The 19,162-nt window shown below is 36.1% G+C and overlaps 2 protein-coding genes across 2 annotated transcripts in view; one reads left to right on the top strand and one right to left on the bottom strand.

The window, feature by feature from the left end:
• The window catches only part of LOC136035025 (origin recognition complex subunit 1-like), a gene marked incomplete at its 5' end in the record, with an annotated part of 61,045 nt that overhangs the window by 10,732 nt on the left and 31,151 nt on the right, over positions 1-19,162 (top strand).
• Positions 11,074-17,477, bottom strand: LOC136035023 (uncharacterized). The gene is made up of 2 exons (XM_065716611.1): positions 17,308-17,477; positions 11,074-13,324 (listed from the first exon to the last, which is right to left on the bottom strand). Exon 2 carries the CDS (start codon positions 13,322-13,324, stop codon positions 11,183-11,185), a length of 2,142 nt encoding a protein of 713 aa, XP_065572683.1. The 5' UTR covers positions 17,308-17,477; the 3' UTR covers positions 11,074-11,182.

The following is a 19,162-nucleotide window of genomic DNA, read 5'->3' as shown; positions in this document are numbered from 1 at the left end:
TGGGGGAAGTCAGAGTATTTCAGTCAGTAAGTGTATTTTGTCAATGGGTCTTACAATATAAATTAAGGTTCTATCGTGGCTTTCGCACCATATTCACTTCACAACATTCTTACCTTTAACCCGAGCATTCTTTTGTTTCTGCTTTATCTGTTCTCCTTTTTTTCTTCTTTTACTCTTGTCTGTGAATCCAGTGGTGCTATTGTATGTCTCAGTGCTATTGTCTGTTGCTCTGCTATTGTCTGTTGAAAGACTAGTGTTGTGGTTGACTCGACCATCAATGAATTAGTAGATATATTCATGCTCTGTTGTGAACACTTTTGTGCCATTAGGTTATTCAGGTGATATTTAATTTGTGAAAGTGGTATCTAATAGGAAAAGACCTGTCTAACAGCGGCCTTAGGTTTCTCTTTGGGTTTTTCAAAAATGTCTGCCATCCCTCACTTCTGTTCTATTCATGGGCTCCGACAGTTTACATGGCTCCTTCAGAATTTATCTGTTTATATGGCTCCAATTATATGGGCTCCATCCGTCCTTCACATTGCGGCTCCTTAGGATTGTTCAGCTCTCTTAAAAGAGATTTAGGGTGACAAAACTTAGACACACCAAAGATGCCATAAGCAATTTATTCAAGTATATATTATGCTAATATATGCAATCCTTCTGGGGTTTGTCATGGATATGGCTGAAATTAAAATTGCTGACATTACTTCGTTACTAAGAAGAATTATACAAATATGAATCGGCTTAAATCTAATTTGAATTAATTAGAGTGCAAAATCGACTGTAAAAAGCTTAAAAAACTGAAGCAAAGTAGAAGTAAAAAGCAAAAAAAATAAAATAAATGTCTCATGTTCCTTTTTTTAGCGAAAGTGAATCTTTATCTTTGGTGTAAAGTAAAAGTAGAAGAAAATAAATAATAAAATAAACACAAGAAATGTGTCATCTAGAATTTAATAATTTGTTTAAAATATTACTACAAGTAACAACTCACTGCACCGCCAAGCCGCTTGAGGCTAGCACAGGTACACACGCTCCTCCTACATCCCAATCTATTCAAAGCCTCCCTCATTGCACCCTCCAAAGAAATTCCGATTTCCCTTATGACAACATAAAATGACATAAAACCTTTCCTTATGACAACCTCCCACCCCATTCACCGACAAGGACGATCTTTAGCAATCTGTCATCTTTCATCCGCAGAACTTGTCCTAGCCATCTCAATCTTTCTCTCATTTTACCTTTAGAGAACGGGATCATAACATATTTTTCGTATAGCTGGATGTTTGAAATGCGGTAAGTCAGACGGGCACCTAAAATAATCCGTAGACAATTTCTCTGAAAAACATTTAGCAGATCCTTCTCCGTCTTTTGGAGTGCCCGTGCTTCAGAGTCATATTTGACAATTACCAACACTGTGGCTTCTAGTATTCTGATCTTGGTTCGCAGGCATATATTCCTATTCTTCTAAACTTTTTTTTTAATTGTGAAAAAACACCACGAGCCTTGGCGATTCTCCTTATAATATCTTCACTGCGCTCACCATCTTTACTAATAATACTACCTAGGTAAGTGAAGCAGTGCAGTTGAACAATCTTTTCGTCGTTCATCATCGCCTATTCATCTTCATTTCTTCCCCGTCTTGGCGGCTTAGTCTTCTTAACATTAATTTTTAAGCCTATTCTTGCTAAAGCCTTAAAACCTAAAAAAAGTATTTCATTTTGCTAACACTTTGATCAAAGATGCTGAAATCATCAGAATAATCTAGGTCTAGGAGAGTTTTACTTCGCCATGTGGTTCCGTGTTCTAGCCTTTGCTCTGCTCCCTAAGACAGTGTCCATCAAAATAATCAATATAAATGGGGATAGAACGCAACCCTGTTTTACTTCTTTTCAATACGAAACCAGCTCCTAAACTCATTTCCAACCTTAACCGCAGCAATGTTATTCTCATATATAGCACCAATCACTGTGATATGTTTATCTGGTATACCGTACAACGGTACAAGGAAGGGAGTTTCACTGAAGCTCTTTTATCGAATGAATCAAACGTTCGCTCATAATCTTTAAAACTGAGTACTAAAGTGGTCTGAATGCTCAGGCACTTCTCAATCACTAATCTAAGAGTGAAAATTTTGTCGACGCATCCTCCCCCCTTCCTAAAACCACTCTTCATCTCTAAGAACTTTATCTAAAGCAAACTTTATCCAAAGTCCAAAAGTATCATTATAGTAAGTAATTGCTTCCCACAGAAACCAAGCTATGCCTCTACAGTTACTGTACTAGCTCTTATCGCCTTTTGTTATAAAGGGGCTCAATTTAAGTTTTCCCGAATTCGTTAGTTACTTCCCATTTTTACATGATCATATTCGTAATGTTCAGTAATTTAGCTCTAATTTCAAAACAGTCATATTAAAAAACTCATTTGCTACTCTATCAGCACCTGAGACCTTATTATTTTTGATCGTTTGAGTACTATCACTATTTTTTCCTCGCAAAATAAATCTCCCTTCCCTTCAAAAGTGTCACAAACCTTTTCATTCTTTTCTACACCTTTTCATGTAACTTAATCGCGGTTAAGCTCCTTTTCAAAGTGTTCTTCCCATCTATGTTTATCTCCTTTCTTATCACAAATAGTGGCCTGGTTCCTATATTTGACTGAGACATGTCCAGATTGACTGCTTTCTCTCAAATATTTAACTTGCCAATAGAATATTCTACCATTATGCCGTCTGGCCAGTCCTTAAGAGGTTAATCCATGGCCTCCACGTCACGCCTCTTTTATTCTTAGTTTAAAACTATTTCTACTTTGTTTATATTCCTATTATTTTTAATTGGTCTATCACTTTGATATTTCTTGTGTAAGCTCCTCGATCTCTCTGTTAACCTTAAAGCATTTTTGCTAATATTCCTAGCTGTGTTTCTAACTTTCCTCCCTAAGACACCATCTGCGACTTCACAAACTATTTTCCTAAAATTATTTCATCCATCTTCTATATTTTCAAATTTTAGACTCTCCGGTTTAGTATTCAACTGTTCCTGAAAAGTTTCTCTGAATTCTCATCCCGGGGTCTACCAAACTCATAATCAGAAGGTAGTTACCCTTCCTAAATTTCAGCTTTATATTAACCCTAGACATTACTAGATAGCGATCTTTACTTTTGACGTCAATGACAGTACTCCTATATACCCTAATATCTTGTTTCGATCCTGCCAGTTTTAAATTTACAATAACTTAATCACTAAAGTTAGCTGTCTTACCATCATGTTTATACCATTTTAACCTATTGGTCATTTTACGACCAAATACTGCCAAATTTTGCTAGGCTAGGATACATCTATCCATTTTCTACCGAACCCAGGCATTAACATCATCTAATAAAGTAGAATATTTCTACCCGGGACCCTGTCTATTTGTTCCTGTAGCTGTAAGTGAAGTTAATCTGAGTCACTACTACCTCCATCAATCGGTTCTGTAGGGGCATATACTACTATTCCTGATACCCTGCAGCTTTTAGTCGGAAAATGAGCAACTAACATTCTATTATCAAGTACCTTCACAACCCTCCCAGATTTTGCAAATAATGCTAGATTGGGTTTAAGATCTTTTCATTAAAGGGGCTTGAGCTCAATCTCAGTTTTGCATGCTCTTTGTACCTAGTCTTGTAGGTTTTCAATTGTCTTTGTGTCTTTCGTTGTTCGTTAATAACCAAGGGTTATCTCAGGATACTTAAAAGCTTTTGCGGAGTGCCCTCTTTTGTCTATTCAGGTATCCATTTTCCTTCTGAACTACAATGATCATGGTTGCAAAGCTTCTAAGTAGCACAATGATCATGGTTGCAGTGAAGACCGAACCACGGTCTATGGTAACCAAAAATTAAAAAAAGGTGTTTAACAAAGAATCTGGCTAGGGATAAAAACTGCCTTTTGTAGCTGATTCATGAATGGGGCGAATACAAAAGACATGGATGCAGTTGTGACTCTATTGATGACCCTTCTTTTCATTTTTATTTTAATGAGCTAACCACCTTATTGTGTATTTTTCACCTAGATTCAGAATACATGGGTGTGGCTGAGGCGCAGGGGGCAATAATAATAATAAAAAAAAATGGGTTGATAAACTGAATAAGGAGTGCTCAGGAATTTGGGAAAATGCAGGATTCTGGGAGGAGCTGGGTCCCAAACCCGTTGAACTCCTTCCCCGTGTGAGTCCCTAGAGTGGCTGTGCCTTTACAGATGATCCCCGTTTTTATTTTATTTTTGAATGACCTACCGCCTGTACTTTAGTTTTCACTTAGAATTACACAAACTTATCGAGCTAAAAAAAGGTCTTAAGAGTCTAACAATTAAAAGATACATACTGAAACAGACTTATTATTTAGAAATAAGAATTTGTAATTACAGACAAAAAGATGCAATAAACAGTGTTTTTGTCATAAATGGAAAGAGATTATTGAAGTTAGTAAAATCCTTAAATTATTTTTATATTGTCTGTTACATAATGCAATTTTAATAATATTATATAGCAGTTTCCTCTGTAATCGGCTGAGTAATTTTTTTTTTTTTATTATTTTGGTCAGTTTTAATTGAATTTTATTTTTAATTATGAATTTTAAAAAATGCAATTTTCCGACTTTGAACCTCTCATCTAGGAAAAATGTTCCGATCCCCCTTTCGGATGGAAAGGGGGATTGTATGCGAATGATTGTATTGTGTCAGGAATGAACAGGATTTTCAAGGGGCAAAGTTAAAAGTTAAATATACGGCAACGATGCAAAACAGTAATTCTAAACTGCTGTATTTAGCAGTAACATTTTTTTTTTCAAAAGACTATTTTAATTTGTTTAACGCGCCAGTAGGCATATCAAACAAGCCTTTCCACAACTAATGTCTAACCACTCTCCTCCCAACTCCTAAAAAAAGATCATAGGTATTCTTTGATGATCATAGTCTGTAACCATTGCTTACGATATCAGAGATAATGCTCTTGCGTTGCCTATAGTAAAGAGTCATCAGGCTTCAATGAACATTTTTTTTTTTTTTTCTGAGCCAGTTCATATGGAAGTAATGGTTGTAAAATCCTCGGAGGAGGCTTATTCAATTGGAAATTGATAGTTTTATTGCCGTTTTAAAGAGTCATAAGTGGTCAAAGTGCAACGAGCCCTACACCCACGCCTCCCTCACCCGATTCCTCCTCTCACCTACGCCCCAAAAAGATATACGATAAAATTTTGAGGTCGCTAACTTGTTCAAAATAGTCCAAAGGCTAAAATAACTTTACCTCCAGGGTTGACATAGCCTCCGTGGCCCCCAGGCTAAGGGCTGTAAGTTACGGAAGTTCCTCATTGTGTACCTATAAGGTTTTTTTTTATTAGAAAATGGGGACTTGTTTGGTCTTGAGTCTCCAAAAAATTTGGGGCATTAATGTGAAAGTTTAAGGAAGTGTTAAGAGGGATGTCAACCAAAATCAAAACCCACTGCGTCCATGCTGACTGTTAAAAGAACGTATTAGCAATATCTAAGGAACGGCTGAAGGTACGGTATTAAGTGAAACCTTTTAGGGTATGTTGAGGGGGATGTTTAAGAGTGATCAAAGGGCAGCCAGCCCCCGCCCATTGCCTTTTTCCTCCCCCTTCCTCTCAGCGTTGATCAAAATTGTGAAAAGTCGATTTTGTTCAAAATAGTTAAAAGCGCTAACAACTATGTCTCCGGGGATGCCATAACCCCACAGTCCCGGGGTAAGGGTTGTAATGAATTATGCAATTTACCCATTGTTATCATTATCATTTGATATTTGAAAGATTTATCATTTGAAATAGCGCGAGTGTTGAGGGCATGTTAAGCTAAGTAAAGGACAATAGGTGCGTTCAGTTTATCAAACAGGCGTATCTGAAGTATTGTAAGAATGGCTTAGGAACTTCCCCTCAAACTTTCAGGGTATCTTGAGGGGGAATATTCAGAAGTGGCTAGAAGGCAACCAGCCCACCTGGTTGCTGCCCACATGGTGATGACACAACTCCCCAAATCCCCTGTGGCAGGGGCTGCAAGCTTTGTAAGTTTCCCATTGCTCATATGTATAAGGTTTGATATTGGGAAAAGTTTGATCCGTATTTGTTCCTGGGTCTCTAAAATGGCTTAGGTTGCTAAGGTGAAACTTTCAGCAAATGTTGAGGGGGTATACCCTGGCACGTACGCAGGGGGGCGTCATGGCCCGGGCCTCCCCCCCGCAATCTCACGGTTTTTTATTTTCCCATAATTTTCTGATACTTTTTGCAGAATAAGGGATTTGAAAGATTTGACCCCCCCCGAAACAGATTCATGTGTACGTTTCTGGGGATAGGCCCACCTCATTTCCCATTCACATTTCCTTGGACGTCCGATGGTTCACGACATACAACGAAATATATAAATATATATATATATATATATATATATATATATATATATATATATATATATATATATATATATATATATATATATATATATATATCAAACAGTTCGTGGTAACAAACTGTAGTAAGGAGCGAACCTGCTCAATAGTAACCGAAACTCGCATTTTGATACCAATAGTTACATCAAATGAATCGCTGATTCTACATCATTTTTTACGCTGATTCTAAATATATAAGTTTCATTCTCAAATCTAGTCTTACTCATCAAAAGTTACGAGCTTGAGAAAATTTCCCTTATTTTAGAAAATAGGGGAAAACACCCCCTAAAAATCATAGAATCCTAACGAAAATCACACCATCAGATTCTTCGTATCAGAGATTCCTACTGTAGAATTTTCAGGCTCATATCTGCAAAAATGTGGAATTTTGTATTTTTTGCCAGAAGACAGATCTCGGATGCGAGTTTATTTGTTGTCTTTTTGCGGTTTTTTCTCAGGGGTGATCATATCGACCCAGTGGTCCTAGAATGTTGCGAAATGGCTCATTCTAGTGGAAATTAAAAGTTATAGCCCCCTTTTTAAGTGACCAAAAAAATTGCAGGGCACCTAGGCCCCCTCACACGCTCATTTTTTCCCAAAGTCACCGGATCAATATTTTGAGATGATTTTTGAGCCAATTTTGAGCCATCTTGTTCAGCATAGTTGAAGAGCCTAATAATTATGTCTTTCGGGACGACTTAATCCCCCACAGTCCCCGGGGGAGGGGTTGCAAGTTACAAACTTTTACCATTGTTTACATATAGTAGTGGTTATTGGGAAATGTACAGACGTTTTTAGGGGACTTTTTCGCGTTGAGGGGGGGGGGGGTAGGTCGGGGAGAGGGAGTTGCATGGGAGGATCTTTTCGTGGAGAAATTTATCATGAGGGAAGAGTATTTCCATGAAGGGGCCCTAGGATTTTCTACCATTATTTAAAAAAAAAACAATGAGAAAATAAATAAAAAAAATTTTCAATGGGAAGTAAGGAGCAGCCTTAAAACCTAAAACGAAAAGAAATTGTTACATATATAAGGAGGTTTGCCTCCTCCACAATACCTCGCTCTTTAGGCTAAAGTATTTTTAGTAATTTCAACTATTTATTCTACGGCCTTTAAAGAATTGCGACAAAATTCAAGCTTTAGTGTAAAGAGCGAGGTATTGACGAGGGGACGAACCCCCTCATATACGTAATAAAAATATACAGATATAGAAGTTCGTCACATCAGTTAATCCGTAAGTTACGTATATTTATTACTAATAAAAACGTAGTAGCAGTAATTCGATGTACATCCCGGTTGTCGCTTGGAAATGCCTAAGATGGTTCTAAAAGGGAATAAGCTGAAATGTTGCCATAGCTAATATAGAAGGAGAGTCTTGCACCAATACTATCAACCTACTACTTATTTTTTTTTGCTTTGAATTTAATTTTCTAATGTAATTTGTAATTCAATTAATTCAGTTTAATTCAGTTGCTGAAAAACACCTGAGAAAGTCAACGATTTGAGGTCGTATCAGAAATTTTCCAAGAGAAAAATGTAGAAAGTGTACTTTAAGTCTAAATTTTTGAAATTTTCTTTGGGGGCCTACGGACTAATCTTGGGGTAGGGTATCATCGTGTACTTTCCTTTGCGTTTTGTACACAACAATTTTGCAATTTTGTGCACAACAAAAATTATACGGGAATGTGTTCAGTTGACATTTTTAAGGCAAAAGGATGGAAAGGGGAGGGACATTAAAGGAAAAGGGTACGTTTTTAGGCCACTATCTCCCAGTTTCTCCGGAGGTTCCTTTAGACTAAAGGTATTCACCTACCCCTTTCCCCTCTATGTGCATGTATCGCTCGTGGGACAGCCATTATAATTTTCCCCTTCTAAATTAAGAAAAATATGATTTTCTTGAAAAGCAAGACGAAAAACGTTGTTAATAAAAAATTGCAAGCAATAGATTGCCAGACAACAGGGTGTCAAAACATGTTATATCTGTTTGCCTTTGGGGATGCCTTTAGAATTCAAAATTACAATAGATCTTCGTCCTCACCTTCTTTTGTCATAATGCAAGCGATAAATTATGAACACACCCATTTCAAGTTTTGCAATTGCTTATTAATATTCTGAACGAAATGTGTCAGGTGAATAAAGCTTCAGAAGAGAAGTTGGCTGAGTGTTTCGTCGAGTAAAAACTTAGTCAAATTTATTATGGCTTTAAGATGTGCGTTCACTGTGAAATTTTTCAATGTTCCTTTTCTGCTCTCCTGCGGTTTTAGTATATCGACGAAAGACAACAATTTTTGCTTTTATCCTATATCTGAGATTCAGTTCTATCCAGCTGCTGAATTGTTTAAGTATTTTGAAAATTAATTGAAAACCGTTGAAAAAAGGACAATTTTCCTTTTTCTCTAAGAAAAAGTCCAAGTAGTATCACAATTATGGCACTATGAATAAATAGATCTGAGACTAATGAATCCAATGATATATGCATCTTGTCCTTTGGTGGTTAATTCAGCTGTAGAATTGTCGCAAGATCGCTAGTTTCATTGGGAATGTGTACCTTGGTACGGATGCATTTCTTAAAAAAGGGATCTACACTTCCTGCTGTTCCGCCCTCTTACCTTGGGAATTTTTGTGTTACCACTGCAGTCTATCCCATCTTCTGAAGGAAGCACTAGAAAATTCTGAAAACCAGTTTAAAAGAAACTAAAATACTTGCTCATCTCACTCCTAAAGGTCGCTTTGCTTTGTTTTACTCCCTCCCGGACCTAATAGAGCAATGCATACCCCATTTTTTTATGTAAAAATACCCGCTTTTTGAAGAAATTGTCATTTTATTACCGCGCGCTTTAAAAAAGAAAAAGAAAAGATGAACGTTATTTTGAAATACAACGGCAATATAGTCTACTTGTATTATTTTGAGAACCCGTATATCCTTCTCAGAAAGTAGAGACTACTGACCAAGATTAGTATATTCGAAGCCACGTTAATGGCTTGGTCACCTATGGCTCTGAGAAATGAGTACTCCGAAAGGTCGAGGAAGATATTTTAAATATTGTCCAGATGAATTGTCGAAGATTAGTTTAAGGTTCTCGTTTGACTAACCCTTAATCAAACAATAAGCTGTGCGATTAATGTGGTTCGATCCCACATTCTAGGGCTATAATGAAAGAAAGGTTAAAGCGGGTAGGCCAAGTTTTTCAGCTGCTGGATGATATCTTGCCAAAGATTGTTCCTTTTAGATATCCTTCAGGGGTCAAACGAAGAGCAGGTCGTCGACGAATGAGGCATTTTCTGGGTACGTTAATCTTTTCTGGCGAGACTTCGTTGTTCAACAATCGTGTTTTAGCAGCCAAAAAAGGTTTTGTTGATCAAGATTGTGAATGAAAACGATTCATAATTGCAATCGTTGCTATTCAAACTTGTTGGTCAAGTTTAAGCGGGAGGTTGTAAGGATGAATATTATGCGAGAAATTTTGTTTTTGTTGTCTGAGTTTTAAAAGAAAAAAAAAGTTAGTTCATCGTTAAGGTCATTATATTCATTATTTGCTCCGTCTCTTACCTAAAATAAGATATGAGAATGTACTTTTTAATTATCCACCCCTGTCACCTCCTAAGGTCACTAAAGAAATTTTGTTTTATTTAACTGAAAACTCTCGGAATTCGATCGGGTAGTTAAAATGTGTGTTAATAGTAAAATTGACAGGAGTAAATATGACTTTGATTGGAGATAGTAAAATAATGTTCAGTTGATTTTGAAATATTGCCATTTATTTCCAGCAATGACAAAAATTTGTGCACTCGCGAAAAATATTTATTCATCCATAATTGTTGATAAACAAATATGTTCTCGCGACTCTTGATAAACATTTATGATCAACAACCTTTTCGCCCGAAAAGACTCCGTTTCATTTGTAAACGACTTGCCAAAAAATCATAAAGAATTTACAGGAAATCGGAATTGAACGGGAATTGTAAAGAGTGAAACTTCGAATAGACAGGGGTGGAGGAGGAGTAAGCGCAGTTGTTTTGGCTTCAGGTGGCTTGTTGCTGCGAAAGGTTGTTTTCTGGTTTTAGAAATATATATATATATATATATATATATATATATATATATATATATATATATATATATATATATATATATATATATATATCCTCGCAAAGGTTTAGAAAATCTATATTCTCACTCCTATATAAACTAAAATGTGGAATTTAACATTAGTTTTAGGCCAGAAGATATGAACATACCATTTTAACTTCAGCAACGAAGTCATATAATTTACCAATTTGAAACGTGGTATATACATAAGAATTTGAAGGTTCTCATAAATTTTATATCTTATGAGTTATTAACATTTGAAATAGTTATTACTACTTTGTAGCAGTAATAGCTATAGAAGTAATGCTAGTAGTATTAGTAGTTAACATTCGAAGTAGTAGTTTAAGTCTAATATCTTGTATTCTATGTTGGTTTGAAATCCTGCTCATTCGAAGCCTCCTCACGCTGCTTTCCTCTATTTTCCTCCGATTCTTTTTCTCTATGTCTCTCTCGCTTTCTCCCCGCTCTCTCTCTCTACCCATCCTGCTCCCTCTTTCTTTCTCTCCCTTTCGATCTGTCTTGACCCCTTCACTAAGTTCATTTACCGAACAAGAAATTTTGTTTATCCGAAAGTAATTTTATTTAAATATTTTTTGATAATATAAACATGTTTTTGTATAGACGGATATATACAAAAAGGAAACGGTAGATTATTGATGGTGAATCTAATTTCCACAAGTGATAACAAGAACACCGTCGGAAGACAAGGTGCATCTGATCCGTTCTGGTGAAATGCTGGATGGCAGTGTCCATTCCCTGCGAATCGATCTTCTTGAATATCCTTCCTCCCATTCTGCTTCGAGGACAAGTCTTGATGAAATTAATTTCACACGAAGTTGGTCTTCCCTACAAGAGCCAACGTTGACTGTAAATTTGAGGGTCTCTCCTGTCTGCTCTAATTTCTGTACACGAGTATCTGCATCGATATCGTGAAATAGAGATCCAAAATGGCCATGTTCTAGTGCATATCTGGATTTAAGGGCCCTAGAAGAAGCGTTGTCATCAAAAATTGAGCTCATATGGTGGCGTGAATCAAGTGAAGCCATCTTCATATCAGTGTCAAAACTGTCTGTAAATGTTCCAAAGTTATTTTGCATGGCTCTTTCTGCATTCTGCTGAATCTTTCTGAATTCAGATTCGCATTCTGCCATAAAATCATAAGTTGATTTTCCAGTTTGGACTTGATATTGGGCATTGTCTTGGATGATGTCTTTTTGTAATTTCATTTCTTGCTCAAGAGCTTTTCTGTCAAACCTTTCTGAGAGCAAATCTTGTGCTGTTGCGACAGATTGTTTAGCTTCTTTTAAAGTATGCTTTAGAGCCTGTTTTTCAGCTGTAGCTTGTTCCACTTTTGCATCTTTTTGAGATTTATCTTCTGCTGCTGATACAAAGACTGTTGCAGTTGATAAATGCGTTTTAGGAGTTTCAGGCGCAGGGGATGAAGCTGATGAGACATTAGTAGGTGCGTCAGGTTTTTGTGACCTTGTTTTCAAGATTGGTGAAGTACTTTGGTTAATTTTGATGTATTGCTTTTGGGAGTTTGCCTTTTCTTCTGCCGCAATTTTTTCGAACTTCTTTCGAACGTCGGACGGTCTTACAGCTTCTTGAATAATTTCAGATTCATCTATAGTTGGTTGTCTTTGTGCATCATCATTCAGAATTTTAATTCTAGATATTTCAGATAGTATTGTTTTTGTTGAAAGCACAAGTTGACCTTTTTTGTCTATGAAACAATTCAATTGGTCGAGTTCCATAGAATTTGGAACAACCCAATAGCGGGAAACTGAATGGAGGATTGCTCCACCATCTTTCGTTTTTTCTTCTCTATGTGCTTCAAGAGTAATTTTTCTCGATATGGGGTTAAACAGTATTTCTATGTCACTCGGAGTGAATGGTTGTACGTTCTCGAGCATTATTATTTCATCTTCAATTTGTCTGGGCAATAGGTCAACGGTATCAATAACAGGTCGGTACTGTGATGGGGGGGATGTCTGCCTATTTGTTGCTGGAAGTTCAGAATAAGCTTTTTTATTGTCTTCAAATCTTTTTTGTTGTGATTCTAATTTTAATAATTCGTTTGAAAAAGCTGATGTATTCTTTTTATCATTACCACTTTTAGTGACACTACGGGTGCTTGCATTATTATTTTGCTGGTTCATAAATACGCTTTTAACGTCTTTGAAGTTCCTTTGTTCAGTGTCTATGCAAGATTCTTCTACTATTGTCTGAGACTGGGTACTGGAAGACTGGCTTTGAACAGAAGCATTTGAATCATTTTTTGTCAAAGCTTTGCCCATTCCTCGACTCTGAAAATTACTACCATTTTCTTGAAGACTTTCGGAAACAGTATTGCTAGAGTTGCTGCGACTACTGTTTGTCTTTTGACTTTTATCTTCCAAACTTTCTGAAAATTTAAGTTGATTTAGTTTACTAGCAAGACCATAGGCATTATCGTTAATACTGAGTTGATCAACATTGCTTATTTTGTTGTTAGAAGATGTACATTCTGATTGGGTAACCCCAGTGCGAGAATCCCAGCTTGCTTTATTATGTGATTCATTTTCGTATCCGGAAACCTGTGTTTCTTCTCCAGATCGCTTCAGCATGTTTACTTCTCGATTTGCTTCGTGATTCTCCTCTGATTCAGCTGTAACTCCGTCGCTGTTCGTGAAGGATGAATAGGAAGATTTGGAACTGAAGGATTTCGATGATGACGTAAAAGAAGAAATTGCTGAATCAAAACCTTCCATCTCCTTGTCCAAGTCGCTTAGAATCAAACTTTGCTTTTGTCCAATTCTTGCTTCCATCTAAAAAGGAAGAAAATCTATAATCGTTTGCATTCAAGGAAATACAGTTATATGCTGATAATGGTGTTACTAGATGGGAGGGGGTGCACTTCAGTGCATAAAATTATTTTTGAAATTTAATGTCTTGTTTTCTGTATAATGGCTATAAAAAGGGTGCTTGTGTAGCACCCTCCACAAATGTCATTTTATCTACGCCCAGGCCTTTGGCGCTGTAATCAACTTAGATGAAGAGAAAGTTTGTGATAAATATACGAAAATATATTTACGAAAATCACATACATTTTTACAATCGCAAGAACTTCGACACTTCACTGGCAACAATTGTTTTGATAAAAGTCCTAGCCCACTCTTTCATCTTGTCTTCTAAATTACAAACTTAATAAAGGTGAGTTTTTTGTAGGATTTTAATCCAATTAGGAGGCTTCAGCTCCCCCTCTCTCTCTTGAAGAATAATTATTGCAAATATATTTTATAATCATAAGATGTTTGGAAGTGCACAACAATTGTGCACTTCCTAGCGCACTTCTTGGAAAAAGTGTGGCATGCCCTTTAAAACCCCGCAAAAAATCCATAGAAATTCTCTTATTTTATCTAACGTCGTCCTTTCATTTGAATTACGAACTTGAGGAAAATCATTTTTCTCCAAGCATCATAATCTTTTAAATTGTTTTGATGCTCCAGGAATCATTTCTCTCTCCAGAAACATTCCTGGAAGCTTGATAAATGGCATTGACCTTATTATTGTCCCGTCTCTTATGCTCAACTATTTTTAGCAAAAAAGTTTCATAGTTTTCTCTCACCAAGTCATTGCACTTAGAAACTTGTTTTCCCCAGTCCCTGGAATGTTAAGAATTGAGATTGCCATTCTGTTCTTGAGGCTTGTGTAGTACATAGCAATAAAGTAATTTTTTCCGATTTGCACTAGTATCTATTTACCTTCTTCTTCTAGTAATTGTTATTGCTGAGATTTAGATCAATGACTATGTTTCTAAGGAATTTCATATTCGATCAGTTGCTATGGTTACCATGATTGGCAAAATGCGTAAAAAGTGGTCGAATCAAGGATAGCTAATGTAATACCATCAAGAGACCGAGACCATAAGCCCGAAAAGACCCTGTTAAGGTTCTTTAGGACGGTAGTAGTTTCTTTAGTGGTAAACTTAAAACTCATTTTTCTTTATTCAAATTTGAACACTTTAATTGCGAAAACAGAACTTAGCAAAGATTTAGTTGTGGCAGGGTCAAACACAATCATGGAGGAGAAGATTATTTATAAAACCGTTATGAATATACGAATGAATTAAAATGAATAAAAGAAAAGCAGATTGACTGAAGATATAAGATATGATTATTTCGACCAAACAAAAACAACAAAAACAACTCAATTATACAATCAACAATGGCTCCATGGCCTGTAATAGAGGGGGGTCATGGAACAAGACAGTCAAATATTAATTATTAATCATTTAGCCATATAAAATACAAAAAACACCTTCTCGCAAAAACAGAGAGCAGAAATAACAGAAGAAGAAGCGACAAAAGGAAAGGGAGATCATTCAAATATGACATTGAAATCAGGCTATGCACCATTCCACAGGTTCGGCAAAAAAGCACAAACAAAGAAAAATAATCCCCATGTAACAAATTACAGGTTGAAATCAGATGGCAATCCTATGGGGTTATGTGAGTTTTACTAACGAAAAGCTCCTTGATGTGAAAGCCATTAAATAACTTCTCCAATTTTAGTTATATATTCATGCCATAAAGTTTCATTTTCGAAAATATTCTTTTTTTTTGTAATCTTCTAACATGGTGAATTCAATACTATATGTGCTGAATCCAGTTTCTATCTTGAAATTGAATGTAATTTTCATGAACAGTCGTCCAAGGTTCAAGATATCTTAAGAATTTTTCTTAATATCCTGAGAATAAAGAGTGCCCTTTTTCATAAGCTAGGTTGGAAGAACAAGACAAAAAGATATATCTGTGGAAAGGAGTTGCATTTTAATAGGAATATATAAATGCGCTTTTCAGGGAAGGGTAGTGATGCCATGGGTCCCAGTTTTAAATACGCCAAAAAGGCAGAAATTACCCAAAAGTTGTTTCAAGGACAGTTTCTCTAGTTTTTTCCCATTGGAAAGTTCTTAGATCTTGCCCCACCCCTCTATTGGAGTGACGTATCCAGGACCATCCCTCAGATTACCCCTCTCCTCCATTTTCTGAGAATGCAAATCTGAAAAAGGTACTGCTTGAGAACTGGAATAATTTCCTTTTGGGGTAAGTGCCTTGATCTTCAGTACAGTGACATTGCGGAACAGAGGCGAGGTCATAGATTTCTTTTACGGAAGATATACTTTGAAGAATTTTGCACGTCTTTATTGTGTATTCCTTGGGGCAGACGGTTTAATTTCACCAATCCAAAGCATTGGAATAATTTATCCCCTCATCTTCATTGGGATTTTGAAGATGACAAACCAACAAACAAATATATTAATATTTGTTCGTTGGTACGTTTTACACTCATCAGTGTATTAAAATCTGTAGTTCCCAAACGACTAGCAATGTCGTTTTTGAATCCCTTTTTTACTGTAATTTTAAGAGGGGAATATTACTCTGGAATATTTAAATTTGATCATATTTCTCATTGAAAGCTTGATATTCAATCATCAAAACGGTTAAATTCTAGATGATGTTTTTTTTTGCTACCGTGGGAAGTAGTTGAAGTGATTTCACTAATAAGGCCCCAGAAACGAATTTGAGCCTCATGCCTTTGCCAAATTATGATTAATTAAGTTAAATCTGATCGAATTTTGATACAATACTACGACATTCAAATCTTCTCAGCTATGGTTTAATTTAACCCATTCTAAAAATCGAAGAATCTATTCCCTGATCCACCTTGGAGCTCCATTGATAATTATTCACTGGAATATTGGCATTAATCAGTATATCATAATCTCAGATTTTAACTGGTAGTAATTTTGTCTTTAAATTTTTTTTCTCCTCTATTTTACAATTTTAACGAGAGAATATCTAGGTATGCCAATTCATAAGATTAGATGGGGCAACGATTTTTATTTTAAATGAAGATACAAAAAAGGTGTTTTCACAAAATCTTAGTTGGGGGGTGGGTGTTTTATTTTTCATCAAAAATTCCAAACAAGTTATTTTCCAAAACCTAGGGAGAGGGTAATGTTCCTCCCTCCAATTGAGGTAAACGTATGACAGTTCGTATACTGACTTACCAATAAAGTGAATATACCACTCGATGCCTTTTTAATGCTCTTTACGAATATAATAATCGCATATGTTGCAAATTAGAATTTAAGCACTTTTTGAGCTCTTAAAAATGACGAATTTTCAATAAAAGTATAAGTTATCAGTCGTTTTCCGACAAAATAAAACTACGTTTTCTCAGCGCCATTTTCTCCATCGTTTTCGACAAAATAATTTTGTCGGTGCCAAAATATTTATAATAAGGTTAGTTTAGGTTAGGTTAGGTCAAAAAGTGCTTAAATTTGAATTTGCAATAGAAGCGATTATGGTATTCGTAAAGAGCATAAAAAAAGGCATCGAGAAGTAAGTCAATAATATGAACTGTCATATATTTACCCCAATTGACACTCCTTAGACCTTAGTTCCTCCAGAGCCATCGGTGGCGCATAGGGCGTCGACAAAGCCTCTCCATTCGTCTCGCATTGGTGCTGCAGCGATGACGTCTTCCCATTCAGGTATTAGTGAGGTGCCGGCCGTCCTCAGATCTCGGTCATGTGTTCGTCTCAATGTATTTTTGGGGCGGCCTCTCTTTCTTCTACCGTCTGGCTTCCATTCATAGGTTGTTCGAGGAAGGCGGACAACCTATGACACTCCTAGCCCTGAAAAATTTCAGTCCAAGCATCTTATCCTCAAAAGCAACACATACTGTTCTGTTTTCTATAAGATTTGGTTCGAAAAATATTTATGGCGCTCACTGGGATACATACCTCGATTATAAGTTATCCAAACTACTAAATTGTTTTATTATTAAGAATCCTTCTATTTATTCACTAGTTGTCTGTTTGCTTCTTTAGCAAATACTGATGACCAATCGTTTTTGTTTGGCACTTTTATTCTTTTCAACAATCTTTAATGCATTTGAGATGCGAAGCCAAAAATAGTGAGAGCCACTGACTCATCAGCTATGTATCTCTTGGTTTCTTGTTCTTCTAGTTTGGCAAGCTTGAATAAACTTCAAAATAATGGTCAAAATGACGCTCCATTTCCACATTTTTCCTCTGTGACGCCAGAATTAGCCAATAGAGGACCTCAGATATTTTTTTTTTATTCAACACACTTGTTGATGGGTTGCACGCGATGTGTCGAGAAAGATCTTGTTGTTTGGTAAACAACGCCCGTATTTGTGACTGGCGTTGTCCTTTTTGGGGCCTTGTAGGAAATAATGAGTCATTTCTTTGTAAGCCATTTCCAACTTGTTTGTGTTTCCAACTTAAATTGGAGTCCGATGTAGCTAATCAAGGCATTGAAGACGCGTGAACTTTTTTCTTTAGAGGGGGAAAATAAACAAAAAAGTTTTAAGGTCATTAAAAAAAGAAACTGGAATAGAAACATTGTTATATTTATGAAAATTATTGCCATATTTTACACTTCATCTGGTTTCTGAAAAAAGGATTCAAATAAGCTGATTGGTAGTGATTTTTCAATATTTGTAGAATTCTGAGTAACTAGCGCTTTCATGAAAACGCAGAACCCACCCAAACAACAGGATTAGGAACAGAAATCCTCTGAGTTCAGAAGTGCAGTCCTCCCCTGGCCCGAAATGACAGGCCTGCACGTGAATTCAAAACTGGTGGCCATGTACACCTTGACGGGGTGGGGGATGTAAAACCTTAATCGCGAAAACTTTGCTTGGCTACACTTTTTAACACTCATACGATTTTCCAGCGTCTACTAGCGCTGAAAAAAAAAAGTACATCAGGGTTTCATGTTCTTTTTCAATCCTGAAAATGTGTCTTAGTAATTTGTCTTTACTCTTTCGATAAACATAAATGGTATTTATCGTTATTCTTGAATAAGTTTTAATCTTAAATGAAAACATTTTCTCACTGGATAGTTTTTTTTCAAAACTCGCTCTTAATTTCGACTTCCTAAGGGGACTAGGAAGAAGAGTATTCAAGAGGAAGATTTTAAGCATCTGGATTTAGGGTCATAAAGATTTCAACTGTACACGAAACAAAAATATCATCTTTGGTTCCATTTGCCGCCAAACTAAGCATATAGATGTAAGTATTAACTTTCAAATAAGCTCTTACAAAGCTTTTTACGATGTTTTGATTTCCTGCTACTGCCGTAGGAATCAAAAGAGACAAGTCAGCATTTAAAACTCTTTCAAAATCCCTGGGATTTTTTTTTCGTAATTACCTTTTACTGTTAAGTTTGATGTAAATGACAATGTTATTCCTAAAACAAATTCGAGTGATTTTTTTGTTCATTGTGCAGTTTTTTTTTATCCCGTACGGGTGTGTATATTGTCACGTCCAAAGGGGGTAGGGAGAGGGTGCTAAAAACCTCCAGTTGAGAGCTTTAACAATGTAGATTATAATGGTGCCCTTTTTATGCTTCCCAGCCTTTCAACTTAAGAGATGAAACACAAAATTCTGTTTTTGGTGCCAACCGGCACTTCACTATTGGGTTATCAAGACGAAATTACAAAAATGCAAACAGATATGATTAAGAGATAAGATAGATGGATAGATAAGATTTTATTTTCACCAAAATTTTCATGGCACTGCCAAATTTCTTATGCTATAGTCACATTAAAAAGCGACGCAAAATAAAAAA

Source organism: Artemia franciscana, chromosome 13 (genome assembly GCF_032884065.1).
Source record: "Artemia franciscana chromosome 13, ASM3288406v1, whole genome shotgun sequence".
NCBI lineage: Eukaryota > Metazoa > Arthropoda > Branchiopoda > Anostraca > Artemiidae > Artemia > Artemia franciscana.
Note: the sequence above shows the minus strand (reverse complement) of the source record. Positions and strands in the feature narration are given on the sequence as shown.

Bases quoted from the DNA above. Each gene is read 5' to 3' on its own strand.
- LOC136035023 (XM_065716611.1), bottom strand. From the start codon at position 13,324: ATGGAAGCAAGAATTGGACAAAAGCAAAGTTTGATTCTAAGCGACTTG.